The 16,269-nt window shown below is 43.3% G+C and overlaps 1 protein-coding gene across 1 annotated transcript in view; it reads right to left on the minus strand.

Moving 5' to 3' along the window:
* Nucleotides 1-6,862: 6,862 nt before the first annotated feature.
* Nucleotides 6,863-16,269, minus strand: part of TTC3 (tetratricopeptide repeat domain 3) — a gene marked incomplete in the record, with an annotated part of 2,769,029 nt that continues 2,759,622 nt past the window's right edge. The window contains 1 exon segment of the mRNA XM_044072025.1: nt 6,863-12,193. Within this exon segment, the coding sequence (XP_043927960.1) occupies nt 12,080-12,193 (114 nt within the window).

The raw sequence follows: 16,269 nt of genomic DNA on the forward strand, positions 1-16,269 counted from the left end.
TTAGTTGCAGTGTCTGAAGATTTGGATGCAGTGTTTCGAAATTGTGTTGAGTCAAAAGTAGAGGCCACTGAGGAAGGGCCCGCCTCCTGGTGTGACATATGCTCCGTAGTAGTGGGTACCAGTGTTGTCTTGGCCAATCCGGAGCTATTATAATTCCCTTGGGCTTCTCTGCTTTGATCTTTAGTTATACTGAGGTCATCAGTGGTAGAGGTGGGAATGCATAGATTGCTAGGCAGTTCCAGTTGAACGAGAGGGCATCTATTTTCCAAGCTTTTGGATGATATGTCCTTGTGCAAAATTTTGGTAGAAGATGGTTGAGGTGAGAGGCAAATAGGTCCACTTCTGGCTTGCCCCATGTCGAAGTGAGTTGTCTGAAGGCTTTCGGATGTAACCTCCACTCGTGTGGATCTGTGAAATTCCTGCTTAGGCTGTCCGCCAACACATTGTCTTTTCCTGGAACAAACTGGGATTGTAACTGGATGTTTAGGCTCAGTAATTTCTCCCAAAGCTGCATTGTCAGTCTGCAAAGGGGATAAGAGTGGGTGCCCCCCTGCTTGTTTATGTACCACATTACAGTGGTGTTGTCTGTCCGTATCATTAAATGGCCTTGCTGGAGTTGGTGTTGAAAAGCCTCGATGGCATGCATCACTGCCAGCATTTCCTTTTGGTTTATATGCAGATGTGTTTCCTTTGGAGACCATTGTCCTTGTATACACCTGCCTTCCATGTGCGCCCCCCATCCAAGGTCTGAGGCGTCTGTAGTCATGGTCTGTGTTATCTGTGGTTTTTTGAATGACATACCTGTGTTTTCCTGGCTCACCGAGGCCCACCATAGGAATTCCTTTTGTAGGCAAGGAATGAGTGGTATGATTGTCTCCAAGTTGTTGCTGTGTTGAGACCAAATGCATTTTAGGTACAATTGAAGCTTTCTCATGTGTAGTTTTGCTAATGGAACCAGTAGAATGCAGGATGCCATGTAACCCAGGGCCTGTAGGAATCTCCTTGCAGTCATCTGGGTGAGTTCTGCTAAACCTTTGAAGTAATGAGTTAATTTCTCTTGCTTGTCTTCTGTCAGGTAAGCCATCTGAGAAGCTGTGTCTAGTTTGGCTCCTAAGAAGATTATTTGCTGGGATGGCTGCAGTCTTGACTTTTGGAAGTTGACTGTGTATCCCAGAGCTTGAAGTAATCGTATGACATAATCCAGGTTTATTGTCAACATCAATTTGTCATCCGCTTGTATGAGGCAGTCGTCCAGGTATGGGTAAATTTGTATTCCCTGGAGCCTGCAATGAGCAATCACTGAAGCCAGGCATTTTGTAAATACTCTGGGCACAGTAGATAAGCCAAATGGCAATGCTGAGAATTGATAATGCTCTGGCCCTGCAAGAAATCTGAGGTATCTTCTGCAGCTGTGTCTGATAGGGACATGCAGGTATGCCTCCTTGAGGTCCAGAGTAATCAGCCACGACTCCTTGCCCAGCATGGGAAGGAGTTGCTGTAGAGTCAGCATTTTGAACTTTGGTACTATGAGAAAGGTGTTTAATGCGGACAAGTCCAGTATTGGTCTCCATTGAGATTCTTTTCTTGGAACAAGGAACAGTCTTGAGTAAAACCCTTGGTCTTGTTCTTGTTGTGGAACTCTTTCTATTGCTTTCAATCGAGTCAGCAGAGTGAATTGCTTGATAGCCTCTGCCCTCTGATTTTGTGGTAGGTTTGGCATGCCTTGTTTTCTTGGTAAGGTATGAAAATGAAACCTGTACCCTCGGTCTATAATGTCCAAAATCCATTTGTCCTTTGTCAGTCTGTGCCAGTTTTCTGCAAACAGAGATAATTTCCCACCCAAGGGAGCTTCTAGTTGTTCCCTGGTAGGCGGTAGTAGAGGAAAGTCATTGAGTTTGTGGTTGTTGGGCAGGTGAAACCCCTGCATCACTTCTTTGGTTTCCTGGCTGCCACTGTCGTCCCCTGTAAGGGCCTCTGTATTGGCCTCTTCCACGGCCACGTCTGTTCTTACCCCTTTGAAACTTTTCTGGATTAGGAAAGGACCAGTTTTTTGAAGGCCAATTCCTACTGAACCTGGGGGGTTGAACCTGGAGGAAATCTTTCACAGTCTGAACTGATTTTGCTTTTTCTTCGATGGTCTTTAAGACATCCTTAGCATTTGCACCAAAAAGCTTGTTCTTTTCCAAAGGAGCATCCAGAAGCTTTGCTTTTACATGATCTGGTAGAGGTTGATCCTTTAACCAAGCATGTCTACGAATCACTGCCCCTGTCATAGCTGCCCTACATGAAGCTTCCAGTGCATCATATCCACACTGCAGGAAGTGATTGCTTACTTGCTGAGTGTTATGTACAACTTCCTGCAAAGTCTTCCTGTCTAAAGGATCAGGAGAAGCTAATGTTTTTTGTAAATCTTCTAAGAGATAATCCTGATATTGTAACATATGAAAAAGGCAATTTAAAGCTCTCATAGATAAGGTAGTGGGTGTGTAAACCTTTTTACCCCATCTCTCTAATGACCTCGCTTCCCTGTTGGAGGGCAAAGGATTTTTTGAGGTGGAGGCTGAAACTCCCTTAGGCCCCTGTGAGATAGTTTCCAAATCAGCAGTATGGGCCCTGAATAAATGGGAATGAGTTTCAGGGACCCTGTAATACCTGTCTGGCTTGGCTGGAGCAGGAGGAAGAGAATCAGGGGTAGCACTAGAGTCAGAATACAAATCATCCAGAACATCAAGTACAGGAGGAATAGCTAAGGGCCTGTGCTGAGGCTTCTTAAGGAAAGTCCTAAGGCGTTTCCTAGAATCAGAATATTCCTGTCCTAGCCACTTGAAATGTTCCCTCATGGTGTGCAGAACTTCCCCAAAGGAAATATCCTCAGGAGGGGAGGCCGAAGGGATGGAATCCTCTGCATCCGAGTCCTCATAGGTCTGGAAGAGCTCTTCCTGGCTATCAGAGTGGACAGAGCCCTCAGAGTCTTCATCTGAAGGAGTAGGGTCAGAGGGTTCAACCCGGGGCCTTTTATCAGGAGGAGGCTGGGATGCTCTCTCAGGATGGGCCTGTGATCCTCTAATCATGGAAATTAAATCAGCAGCCATGGACATAATTTGTGTCTCCGGAGTCGGCTGAGGTAAGGACTTAGCAGTAATATGCTTTGTTTTGCTGGCTGCCTTAGCCCTAGTGTAGGCCTTAATAGACATGGCCATAGGAGGCCTGGCCTCTCCACGTGCCGGAGTGACCTTGTCCACAGCAATGGTCTCGGGCATTTCCTCGGTTTCGGTCTCCGGAGGAAAATCTATAACTGGCGGAGTAATGTCTGGAATCGGAGTCATCGGTAATGCGGTGTCTTCAGTTCGGAGCGGTGGAGAGACAGTCTCAGAGGGAACCAGAGCACTCGTGCTAGGTTTTGGCGTGGAGTCGGTGGTAGACGCGGGCCGAGAATGTCAGTCCCGGTCTTTTCGCTTTTTAGGGGTTTGCGATGTCGGAAGATCCAACGGCATGGTGTAAGCAAATTTATCGCCGAAAAAATCTTCAGCGAACTCCGCCCGGCGCCTGAGGGTGCGCTTGTTGAAGCGATTACAGGCTACACAGGCCGAGACGTCATGGTCTGGGCCCAGGCAAGGGAGGCAGTAAGAGTGGAAATCCTTATGAGGTATTTGTTTACCACAAAAAAGACAATTGTTAACTTTTTCAGTAATTTCTGACATCGGCTGAGGCAAGAAAAGGTCCCCAACGGGGTACTTAGCTTTTTTGATGACTTCGGTATCGTAGAATACAGGAGCTGACCGACCGGCACTTGCGAACCGCTTCTGCTTCGGGCACCGCGCGGCAAGAAAGACTGGAGAAAATGGCGTCGGCTGATGCTTATATACTCCAGCCGCTCTGACGTCGGAGAGGAATGCGACATCAGCCGACGTCGGACCCAGACTTTGGAATCCGGCCGACCGAGGGCTGCCTGAGGCAGGACAACCCACATGTTATGACTGCAGTTGCATTCTTGAAGGGCATCAAAGTACTTGTTACATTTGTTGTTTACGGGAGAAGCAAATATCACAGCAAGGTTGGCTCCAATGGCTGAAAATCTGGTTTGCTATTTGACTGAGGGACCACTCATACGAGGTCAGAATGGACCAGCTGAGACTGCCTGTTAGCACGCTGCTTTCCCCAGGAATGTGCACTACAAATAAAATTGCGGGTGGAAAAGATCGCACATTCCCAAACGTTCATGGCCTCTCTGCATAATGGGTAGGATTGGGTTCCTCCTGGTTTGTTTATATACCAGACCACTGCCATGCTGTCTGTATGAATTGCAATAGTCCCTAGAGGAAGAAGGTCCTGAAAGGCTTGCAACATTAAAAGGACTGCTCTCATCTCTATGCTGATTGGTTTCGTGCTAGTACTAGGTGCCTTGGACAATCTTTCCCCGACAATGTCGCCCACCCCAAAAGGGAAGTGTCAGTCATCACTATGGCTATTGTAGGAGAAAAAAAGAATGATCTGCCCAAAGATAGGTCTTTTGACTGCATCCATCAACTGGAAAAGCTTTTTGCACATCGGAGGTTAGTTGGACAGGAGCAGGTAGGGGCTGGTACAGAATGGACCACTGAACAGCCAGGGTCCATTCTGTACCAGGACTTGCATAGAGTATTTTGCTAAGGGTATGACAATGCTGGCCGCTGACATAGAACACAGAGCTCTGAGAACTAACTGTGCTGGAGGAGATGTAAGATGCAATAAGTCCTGGACTTGTCTGAGAAGTTATGTGATGCAGAGGTAAGGAAGCTACTTGAGTGGAAGTGCTCAGTTGCGTTCCTATAAACTCTAGATTCTGCAGAGGAATCAGGTTTAGCTTTGTCAAGTTTATTGAAATGCCCAGGAAATTGAATACCTGGCCTGAATCAGCTGATGCCTTGTTGGTGCAGTAAGGAGCCAATCGTCTAAACACGGAAACACCTGGAATCCTTTCAACCTCAGCTGAGCTGTAACTACCACCATGCATTTGGTAAACAGCCAGGGGGCTGAGGTGAGACCAAAGGGCAACACTCTGAATTGGAAATGTTTGGCCCCCAGCCGAAAGCACAAATGTCTCCTGGAGTGTTTTTTCATTCTGATATAATACGCATCCTGGAGATCTATAGAGCACATCCAATCGTCCTTCCATAGAAGTGGCAGAATGGAGTGAACCCTAACCATTCGGAAATTTGACTTCTTGACATATAGGTTGAGGTTGCTGAGATCCAGTATTGGTCTTGGGTCCCCCGTTTTCCTTGGCACCAAAAAGTTATACCCATGTTTATGGGGACACAATAAGTGAAGTTATTAAGGTGTATGGATTAAAAATACTTCTGTTGTGACAGCTAAGGATATCTGGGAAGAGACTAAACAAAATATGATATAAAACCTGAGAAACTGGAAGCTAAGCTCTTGTTTGTGGACAAGGGTAGTAAGATACAAGCAGTGAACATATTTTAGTCCCTTTAGTTTTATATAAAGGCCAGGCACATTTTTTATCAACCAGAGGAAAAGTTGTGGGCAATAATTAATAAAGGAATTCATCAGGGAGGGTAGAGGACAAAGGTCAAGTGGGATAAGTTGATTCTTCCAACAGAACAAGGTGATTTAGGACTACCTAATTTGAATGGATATTTTAGAGGTATACAGCAAGCCTGATATACACAATCCGAAAGCTATAAATCAAAGTGGAAACTGCTACTGATGAAATGGGAGAATTTAAAGGAGGCAGTGGGATTTTGGATACAGATCCTTAAAGAGAACAATAATCATCATACAGAATATTATATTCAAATGAAGGCAATCTAAGAAAACGTGATGCTTACTTCCCAGAGTGGTGTCCTCACATCTCCAGCAAAAAGGGTCTGTGCACGCCGACGTCCTAAGCAGCCACTCAGGTGTATAAAAAAATTTGCAAAGCCATTGTCAGCCAAGGAAATTAATTTTTTCAACACGGCTGCATACCTATAATAAACTGCATTTCAGCCCAGGATTGTTTTTCTGTAGTTATACCAATTTCCTTCTCCCAGCCCGTATGACTTTATGAAACTCATTCTGCTGAAATATTAGGAGACAATATGCATGCCCTATCACCTTTCTTTCTCAAACTGTTCCAGGACTAATACTCAAAAACTAAGTTAAAATTGAGGATTATTGCTGATCTGACTAAAGATCTGATTTCATGGGCTTTCCTAATCACAACAATTTATAATATTTTAAGATGTCCGAGTCTGAGATTTTCCACATCGTTTTGAACATACGCCAACACACAAAATTTATATAGCTACCAGAAGACCCCAGAGGGGCACTTATTCAAACATATTTTGAAATCCAAATCTACTGAGTACAGGGAAGGGATCTGATTAAGAGGAAGAACAAACGACTCCAGTTCTCTTATATGTAAGGCTCTCAAAATATGCCCTACAGATATTATAATCTGGTGTACTAAGCCATACCATTGGGCTGCAGTTATAGGACATCTCTGTAAACATTTCTCACATACTCCTTTGTTTTTTTTTTCTATTATTGTATGTGTGCCTCTTTCAAGTGATAATTTAATAAAGGTGTGTAAAAATATAAAATTACAGTGTTTAAGTACTGCAAGTAAAATACTTTCTCCATAAATCTCTCATAAAAAACAAAATGCTGACCAAAGGAAAGGTAACTTACCTGAAGGAATAGCTTAGAAATCTAGGTGAATCCACACTGGGGCCCTTCTTTATGTTACAAATGGGTAAAGTGTTACAGTTATAAAAAAGTTGCCTGTTACATTCGCCATGCAGACAAATTTAATGAAACTGTCCCCAAAATGGCCAGAAATGACAGAGAAAAGAACAAGTAAAACAGAAGAGCCAACTACAGCAATATTGCATTGTGTTTACTTTAACAACATAGCAAGAAAACAGCACAAATGCAAACTTAAGTGTGAATAAAATCAGCAACACAATACAGCATAATGTAAAAACATACATATTTTAAAAACATTATTACAGTTGTGTTTTTCAAATCAATTATTTTGTTCATTTTACCCAAAGATTTAACTCCATCAATTTAACAGACAAGATAATTATGTTAATTTCACTAATTTAATTTTTTTTGTTAAATTACAGTTCAATGGCTGACAAATTGTAAATATAACAGGGTCAGTATAAGCAGAGGCCTAATATAAGCAATGTTATTAATGGATGCTCCATTTATTGAAGGAAAGATAATATATTTTGTTCTCATATAAAACATCCACAGCAAACTGAGAGGGTACATGGCGCAGTCTTGGTGGCTGGTGGAAGATGGGTCTGCAACAGGGCTTTCAGGCTAAAATCTTATATTTAAATGCAGCAATTTGGTGGAAGGATAAGACCCTACTGGACTTTACCATCCATAGGAGACTTCCATGGTGAGGATAGGGAAGGCTTCATTATACCAGCACTGCCTGACAGCCCAAAGCCTCTCTCACTTTTAGGCCAGCATCAAAAGATGATGAGGATATACTTTGATTCTTCTTTAAATGTTGTGATTAGGTGTGAAGTTTGAGTGAAAGGTGGAAGGACAAGCAAGAATCTCCCTTGGAAAACAATACATATGCTCACCGACACTTCCCTCTTCTTTCTGCTGCATCAGACAAAAGAGGGGAGAACAGAATTCTCTCAAGAAGTAAACAGGTTACTATACAATGTTCCTCACGCCAAAGAGACATCAACCAGACAAAACTCCAAAACAATCAGCTCCAGGACAGCAGTACAGAAGTATTGCAGGAACACTACCAGTATTTTCACTTCACAGGATGTGAAGTTTATGCAGTCCCTGCAGTCTTATTGGCAAACATGTCTCACCTGTTAGTATATGTAGTATTAACAGTGTGCTGTGTAGGCCCATTCCTTCTTTAAGCACCACATAGTTAACTAGCTGTTGGACCAGTTCCACGGGTACTAGAAGCAAATTTTCCTGGAGAGTTATTAATGTCAGGAGGATTGCACATAGATCCAAAATGCTTGTTGGCGAGCCCTCATCTCTTCTACTGGGGAACCACTTTCCTTGTACTGTGAAGAAGTCAAGATCAGTTCTATACCTTAACAGCAGATCATCATCATATTTAGGACTTGTGAAACATATGGCTACAGGAAAGGAAAACTCACTCTCATGTTGGTGGACAGTGTCCAACATCCAGGGCCTGGAGATACAGGTATGACATCAACAAAAGATTCAGGAGGCATAGTGATAGGTACCATGAAGACAGTGGCCACCAGATGTAAAACAAACAGCAGGGTGCAAAAGTAGGACCTCCTTCAAGTCCTCACATAGACAGCCAAGGCAATCTCCTTGACCCTCTTTACAGGGAAAATGATCAGCAATGGAGAAGCACAGCTTTGTGCGGAAGAAAAAAATATTCTTAAATTAGATCAAAGAGGACATTGCTCAATTTATAAAAAGAACATCCATAAAGTATCCACTCCAAAGATGCCACCAGGGAGTCTCTCACTGAGGTCACCAGCAGTCAGTTGAACAGGTAAAAAATAAATAAATAAAATTAAGTTTCTTCTCTTAAAAAGGTTCTGCCATAATGGCTATTAGAATGGTAAACACAGTGGCTGCAGAGAATGTACCAAATATCAGCATTTTTTTTAAACTACTGCCGATCAAAACAGAATAAAAGGACCATCCTTTGTACACTCCAGTCACTGTTGTGTCTGAAGGCATGTCCTGTGATACCATCCAGGCACCCTACAGAAGAAAATACATCATCCAGAACTTGATGGTTACTTAAAGCTGCTAAGGTTCACCATAGGAAGGAATTTTACATCTCCACCACAACTAAAGACAGGAGGGAGCACAACACTTCGTCTTGTTTCAAAAAGAGGGACAGCCTCTATGGTTAGTCCCAAAAGCTGTACAGCAAAAGCTTTGTCCCTGAGCACAGCCCTTTCTGGCATATGACATAAAAGATCTAAAAGAAGAGGTCCCTCTGTGACCACATCAGAAACACTGTGCTTCTATCATGGTGGACAAAATGGAGACGTTCCATTCCCCCATGCTGCAAATGCTGGCCTGACAGAACCATTTCAAAGCAACATGTTTAGTACTCAAGGATTGCTTTTTGTGTAACTGGGACCTTCTCCTGATTAGGTGGTTTAATTGACCTAGGAGAAGGGGTGTTGGAGAGACGTAAAGGCTGTGTACTGAGATGAGGAGTGATTTTCTCTGTTTGAGATCATCTGCTGATCCTGTGAAGGATGGCTGAAGAGAATCCTCCTGCCAGAAAGAGGTAGTAAGAGTAAACTGTCTTGAGTTCCTTCCTTGAGGAAAAGTTTCAATGTCAACCTGCACCAACTGCATACCTGACATTGCAGGCATAGCTACAGCATCAACACAGTCATAATTACAGCAAATCATGGAATACCCCCTTACAGTGGCAGAGGTAAACTGAAAAGTTGTTACTTGAGCCTAAGTCAAGGAGGAGTTAAATTCTTTCGACATATGATCAGCTGTTAAAGACTGGATCCTAGACAGGTGAAATGCACAGCTGAAGGATTTTAGCCTCAGTGTGACATAGAAAACACCCACTTATCCATGCTGTCTAGTGTTTCACTCTCAACTGCATGTTACGAAATGACAAAAATGTTAGGTTCTTTAGGTCCTGAGCTAGGCTAGTGAGATCATTCAACACTGCTGCTTTAAGATGCCTTGCAAGGATCTCAACTCCATTCAACAAAAGACTTGTACAGGACATTCACATAGTCTGGAGCTGCAGCCACAGAATTCAGGCTTCATCCACCCACTCCAGAGACCATCTGTTTCAGAGGGGAATGAATGGGCTAGAGACCAGTCCATTTGGGGGGGGGGGGGGAATCAGCCACAGAACACTTGCAGGAAGGGGAGAGGTCTCATTCTATCTGCCTTTCAGATAACCTTCAGATCTTGTTTCCACTCAACTGGCTGGGGGGGGGGGGACTCCTCTCCTCCCAGTTCCAACGTGGGTAGGCTTGGGTACAAGTACCATACAAGGCATCTAAAAGTGTGATAAATGGGCCTGGTTTTATAGTGTAAAGTGCTGAACCCCTGGCTATACTCCAGAGAACTAGAGATTAATTAGCATCTCAGGCAGTAGGGCAACCTGGAGGAGGAAGACTGGAGTAAGCAAGAGACATCATTTCACACCTTGGGGGAGGCTCCAGCCAACTGCAATGACAGAACCTCAACACAGAAAGGTGTTCAGTATGCAGCATATGGACTGGGAATACACACTTGGCACTGCTGAGCTGTGCTCACTTCACAGTTTTCATAAAGAGTGAAAGGGAAAGTGGCCACACTTGGCAAGTGCTCGTATCAAAAAGCCTGTCCATCAGCCACCGAGAGAAAACAAATGGCTTCCTGAATGATGGCCTCTACATTCAGCACTCACCCAATGGGGAAATCACTAGGTTATGCGATTGCAGACGGCTGACTAGATATCAGGCAAAAGAGGATAAAAAAGTATCTTTGTGGAGGTGGCATAGCACAAGAGGTGTCAGGGATTCACTTGCATATGGCAACAAGGGGATTTGAGAAGCCTGTACTAGTCTAGTGCTGGTATCAGACCATATTCCCTAAGGATGCACACCGACACCCCTAAAGACAGGTACCAAAAGACATCAGAAAATTTTCTGAAATCTTAGTCCTGAAGCATGGAGAGTGGCATGGAAGAATTCAATTGACCCTCTTGCTCTACTGGGCCTACTGAACTTCAGAGGAAGCCTGGGGAGAAAAGATTTTGTTCCCAAATGCCACCAGCAGCTACAGCCAAGTAAGTGAAGGTGCCTCCATCCCACCCAAAGCATCAAAACAATCTTGAGCATACTAGAGACAACTGACAAGATGTAAACCATCTCAAGGTGGTTGCTGGAGTCGCACCTTTCCCCAGCACTGACTGTCCACTGAAGCAAATGAAAAGTGCAAACCTCTGTAATACCAGGGAAGGGAAGTTCATTTCAAGAAAACTTTCCTCTCCAGGGGACTTACTGACAGCTGTACAGCCTCTGATTGACTGGCTATTTGATAGTGCTATGGCAAAAGATTATAACTGAGAACACATTTTCTTTCAATTTTCATGCTGGATATTTTCAGCCACTACTTTTATTTGGGTAGCAACATAAGCCCATAATCTTCTCCCTCCCTTGCCTCAAAATCTGGTGTCTGCATGAACACTGGGATGGTTTCTGTGTTTTAGGCATTGAATAGGGAAACTTTTACATAACAAACATCCAAATTAAACTATGAACTGTTTAAGGAGAAAAAAGGCAGGCTAAGAGGCTAGGCATGTTCCCCCCCTGCTGTGGTGCAGGATGTCAAGACATCCAGTTGCATACTCTCATCTGAGAACACAGGCATCCAAGAGAAATGTGCCAATTTGGAATGGAAGAAAATAATCTAACTATAGATGTGCCAAAGAAGATCCCTGATGTCAAACACAAATTTCAAAAATAACAGAAATTAAACACACAGTTATGCAAAATATGTTTAAAAAATGCATACTTGGCAAACATGACGGAAACTGCTCAACATTAAACAATTTGAGCATGGAGGTTTAAATTATCGGGTCTACTTCACAAGATTGAGTTAACACATGGTCGAAACTTATGACATTGAGGCCAGCATGTTGAAAATGCATAATAATGAAAGCCAACGATGACAAAATCCCAAAATATCGCATGTAGCAGGTTAGCATGAGTAGGTTGTTCATAGTACAATGTGTGATGCGTAATGTCCGCCAATGTTTCATGTAGGTATGTCCTATGTAGGCATGCTATCCTGCTATATGTGACATTTTAGGTTTCGTTATAATGCATTTTCGGCATGCTGGTCTCAAAGTTGTAAGTTTCAATCACATGTTAACTCGATCTTGTGAAGCAGACACAAATTATCACCCCTACCAGCTTCAGCAATCAAGCAGTTGCAATCCACACAAGTTAATAATTAGAAAAAAAACATAAGCAAAACATTACAAGTAAAGATCATTAACAAGAAAAATCAGTTTAACAAACTGTAGTCAGCTTAAGTATTCTTGCTGCTAGCTCAAATTAAAATGTTTTCCAGAAGGCACTTAGACATGGCCAGTTTTGATTCGCCCTCTAAGTACAGGAAAATCTTCAGGAAGAAGGGCATGGACACGACACGTTGGACAAGTGCTCTGCTCTTTTAGCCAAGCCTTGATACACTGCAAGAATGATAAGATTAGAGTCAGTTCAGTATACAAAATTAATTTTCTTTGACACAAACAAGTCAAATTTTATTTTCCAGTGGCTGAAAAGAAAAATGGCTATTGCATACAATCTAACTTTGAAATTCCAAACACAAGTACACAAAATGTTAAACATTTAACAGCACCTTAATTCCACATTTTTTGGAATACACATCACAGACGTGTTAATATCACAATAATTTCTACAGAGGAGCAATATTTACAAACATCAGAAGTGTGCCGACTTGCTTTATGCAATTATCTTGCATTACATAACATCTGTTTGATGAAATGCAAAGAATAATACAACAGAAAGTACAGTTGTGTACCTACCATAAATGTAGATGTTCGAGTGTATTCACTGTTGCAATCATTACACTTGGGTTACCGCAGTCGGCCTGAATTCCAAAGTCCTGGTCCGGCGTCGGTTGCTGTCACCTCTTCCCTGACGTCAGTGCGCCAGGGGTATGCAAGATGCAGCCAACGCCATTTTCTTCAATTTTTCTTGCCCCAGATGTCAGGTGCCCCCAAAAGGGTAGGCTGAAAACATTGCTTATAAAGAGCATGCACTAAAATAAACAATATTTTCATCTACAAGCAAATACACCACATAGGTTGTATAGAATAGAGAAGTACAGATAAGTCCCAGCAAAGAAAGGGGGGTGGTGGGTGGGTAACCTGGACTGCAACAGTGAATACACTCGAACATCTACATTTATGGTAGGTACACAACTGTACTATGTTCACCGTGTTTCACTTTTGCAGTCATTAAACTTGGGTTAAATCCCAAAGCTGAGGTTGGGCGGCTGGGTCTAAACAGAATTAGGAGAGGCTATGAGGCCCTGCAGAACTGCAGTGGCAAAGCCTGCTCTGGATTTAGAGTAAAGAGGCAAGTGGTAGTGCTTGGTAAAAGTGTGCAGTGAACTCCAAGTTGCAGTCTCCAAAATTTCCTTGGTTGGTACTCCTCTGAGAAAGGCTGCTGATGTGGCTGCTGCCGTGGTCGAATGTGGCCTAATGCCCTTAGGCACTGATTTGCCATGCTGAGCATAGCAGAATCAAATGCAGTGTCCTATCCATTTTGAAATAGTCTGCTTTGAGATGGCCTTTCCTTGTGATCCTGCAGCATATGCTACTAAAAGTTGCTCAGTCTTTCTGAAAGTCTTAGTTTTGTTCAAGTAGAAGAGTAGCTGTTTGTGTATGTCCAAAGAATGCAGAAGTCTCTCCCCTTTATTCTGGGGATTTGGATAAAAAGTAGGCAAATGAATGGTTTGATTAAGAGCCACACCGGATACTACCTTTGGTATAAATGTTGGATTTGTCCTTAGAGAAACTCTGTCCGGATGGAAAATGATAAAAGGTTCCACTGCCATTAATGCCTGTAACTCTGATACTCTTCTTGCTGAAGTTATTGCTAGGAGCAGAGCTGTTTTCCATGATAAGAATTTTATCTCAGCTGTATTGGCTGGCTCAAAAGGAGGCAGTGTGAGCTTTTCCAAGACAAAATTGAGATCCCATGCAGGTATTGGTGCTCTCCTTGGAGGTCTTATGTTTTTGGCCCCTCTGAGGTATTACCTTAGCGGTGGATGTGAAAAAATAGGTGGTTCCGTATTGTAATGAGCTGAAATGGCAGAGGCATAGATCTTAATTGATGAGAAGGATAGGCCCTTGTCCAGCATCTCAGTTAGGTATTGTAAAATCTGAGGGATATTTGGAACAAGCGGTTCAAATCCTTGTGCCTGATTCCAAGCACAGAATCTCTTCCATTTTTCTGCATAAGATTTTTTGGTGCTGGGCCTCCTGGCTTCCAAAATGACATCCATAACTGCTTTAGAGAGAGATGTGTTCTGAATGGTTATAGTATTCGCCATGCAGTCAGATTTAAGGTTCTGAGTTGACTGTGCAGGATCTGATTGTTTTGTTGTGTCAGAAGATGAAGAATTTGAGGTAAAGTCCAGGCTGGGCCTTGAGACAAGCTCTTTAAGATTGGGTACCAGTGCTGGCGTGGCCAGTCTGGGGCAATCAGAATAATTTTTGGCTCTTCTTGTCTGACCTTTAGGAGTACCTTGGGGAGGAGAGGCAGTGGTGGAAAGGCATAAACTGTCAGGGTGTTCCAGCTGAATGATGGAGCATCCACCTTCCATGCTTGTGTGTGATAAGCCCTTGTGCAGAATCTCTGTAGTTGACAGTTGTGAGACGAGGCAAATAGATCTATGGGCATCCCCATTTCCTTGTTATCATGCTGAAGACTTGTGGATCTAGTTTCCACTTGTGAGGGTCCATGAGGTTTTTGCTTAGTTCATCTGCCAGACTATTTGTCTTTCCTGGCAGGAATTGTGCTTGCAGATGCACTTGATAGGTCAATGCTGTGTTCCACAAGGTCATGGCTTGCCTGCAGAGGGGGTAGGAATGTGTACCCCCTTGTTTGTTTATGTACCACATGACTGTAGTGTTGTCCGTCTTTAGCAATAGTTGTCCTGGATGGAGTAGATCCTTGAAGGTTGTCAGGGCATTCTGTACAGCTAGCATCTCTTTTTGATTGATATGAAGATGCATTTGGCTTGCGGGCCATGAGCCCTGAATACATTTTCCTGCCTTGTGTGCCCCCCAGGCATAATCCGATGCATCCGTTGTTAGTGTCTGCCTGGCTGTGGGTAAAGTGAATGGCTGTCCCTTGTTGTGGTGACAGGCCAGTGCCCACCACTGAAACTCCTGTTGCAGGCAGGGAATGAGAGTAATTGTTGTTTCCAGGCTGTGGCAATGTTAAGTCCAAAGACTTTTTAGATACCATTGTAGCTTCCTCATATGCAGTCTTGCATATGGAATTAGCAGAATGCAGGATGTCATGAAGCCCAAAGCCTGCAGAATTTTTCTTGCAGGTAACTGGGTCTTTGTTGCCATCATGTGGAAGTAATGAGTCAGTTGCCTTTGTTTGTCTGGCATGAGATAAGCCATCTGGCCAGTTGTATTTAAGCTTGCACCCAGGAATGTTATCTCTTGAGAGGGCACTAGTTTTGATTTCTTTTCGTTTACTGTGTACCCTAGGCAAAATAGTAATCTTTTTACAAACACCAGATGCTTTAATAGAATGTCCTTGCTTTCTGCTTGAATAAGGCAGTCGTCCAAGTAGGGATATATTTGAATTCCTTTTTGTCTGCAAATTGCAATTACTGGTGCCAGGCATTTTGTGAAGACTCTGGGCGCAGTAGATAAGCCAAAGGGCAGTGCAGAGAATTGGTAGTGCATTGAGCCAACTATGAATCTGATGTATCTTCTGCAAGATCGTCTGATTGGGACATGCAGGTATGCCTCTTTGAGGTCCAAAGTTACGAGCCAAGCCTTCTTGCCCAGCATGGGCAGAAGTTGCTGTAGTGTCAACATTTTGAATTTTGGAACTTCCAGAAAAGTATTTAGAATAGACAGGTCCAGTACTGGTCTCCAAGCTTTGTCCTTTCTGGGTACCAAGAAAAGTCTTGAGTAAAATCCTTGCCCTGCTCTTGCTGTGGAACTCTTTGAATAGCCCTCATATCCATGAGAGATGAAATTTGTTTTTGTGCCTCTGCCCATTGACTGTGTGGCAGGTCTGGCATACCTTTTGTCTTTGGCTAGGGTGCGAAAGTGGAACCTGTAGCCCTGAGAAACAATATTCAGTACCCATTTGTCCTGGGTAATCATGTGCCAATTTTGTGAGAAAAGTGCTAGATTTTCCCCTAAGGGTGCTGCCAAAAGGTAAGTGCTTGCCATTGGCAGTGGGAAGTCATTGGGACTGTTTCCTATAAGGTTGTGATTTGTCTTCGCTTTTGGAGGCAGGAGCACCCCATTGTTTAGGCCTGTATGAACCTTGGGCCTGAGATCTGCCTCTAGGGCGTCTGTATCTGCCTCTTTGTGCGCTGTCTGACACTGGAAAGGACCAATTCTTAGAAGGCCAGTTCCTGCTAAATCTGGGTGGCTGAGCCTCTAAGAAATCCCTGACCGTCTGCATTGATTTAGCTTTATCCTCCATTTTCTTTAACACCTTTTCTGCCTTAACACTAAACAAAGTATCATGCTGTAAT

This window comes from Protopterus annectens, chromosome 5.part0 (assembly GCF_019279795.1).
Source record: "Protopterus annectens isolate FY-2018-M chromosome 5.part0, PAN1.0, whole genome shotgun sequence".
Classification (NCBI taxonomy): Eukaryota; Metazoa; Chordata; order Ceratodontiformes; family Protopteridae; genus Protopterus; species Protopterus annectens.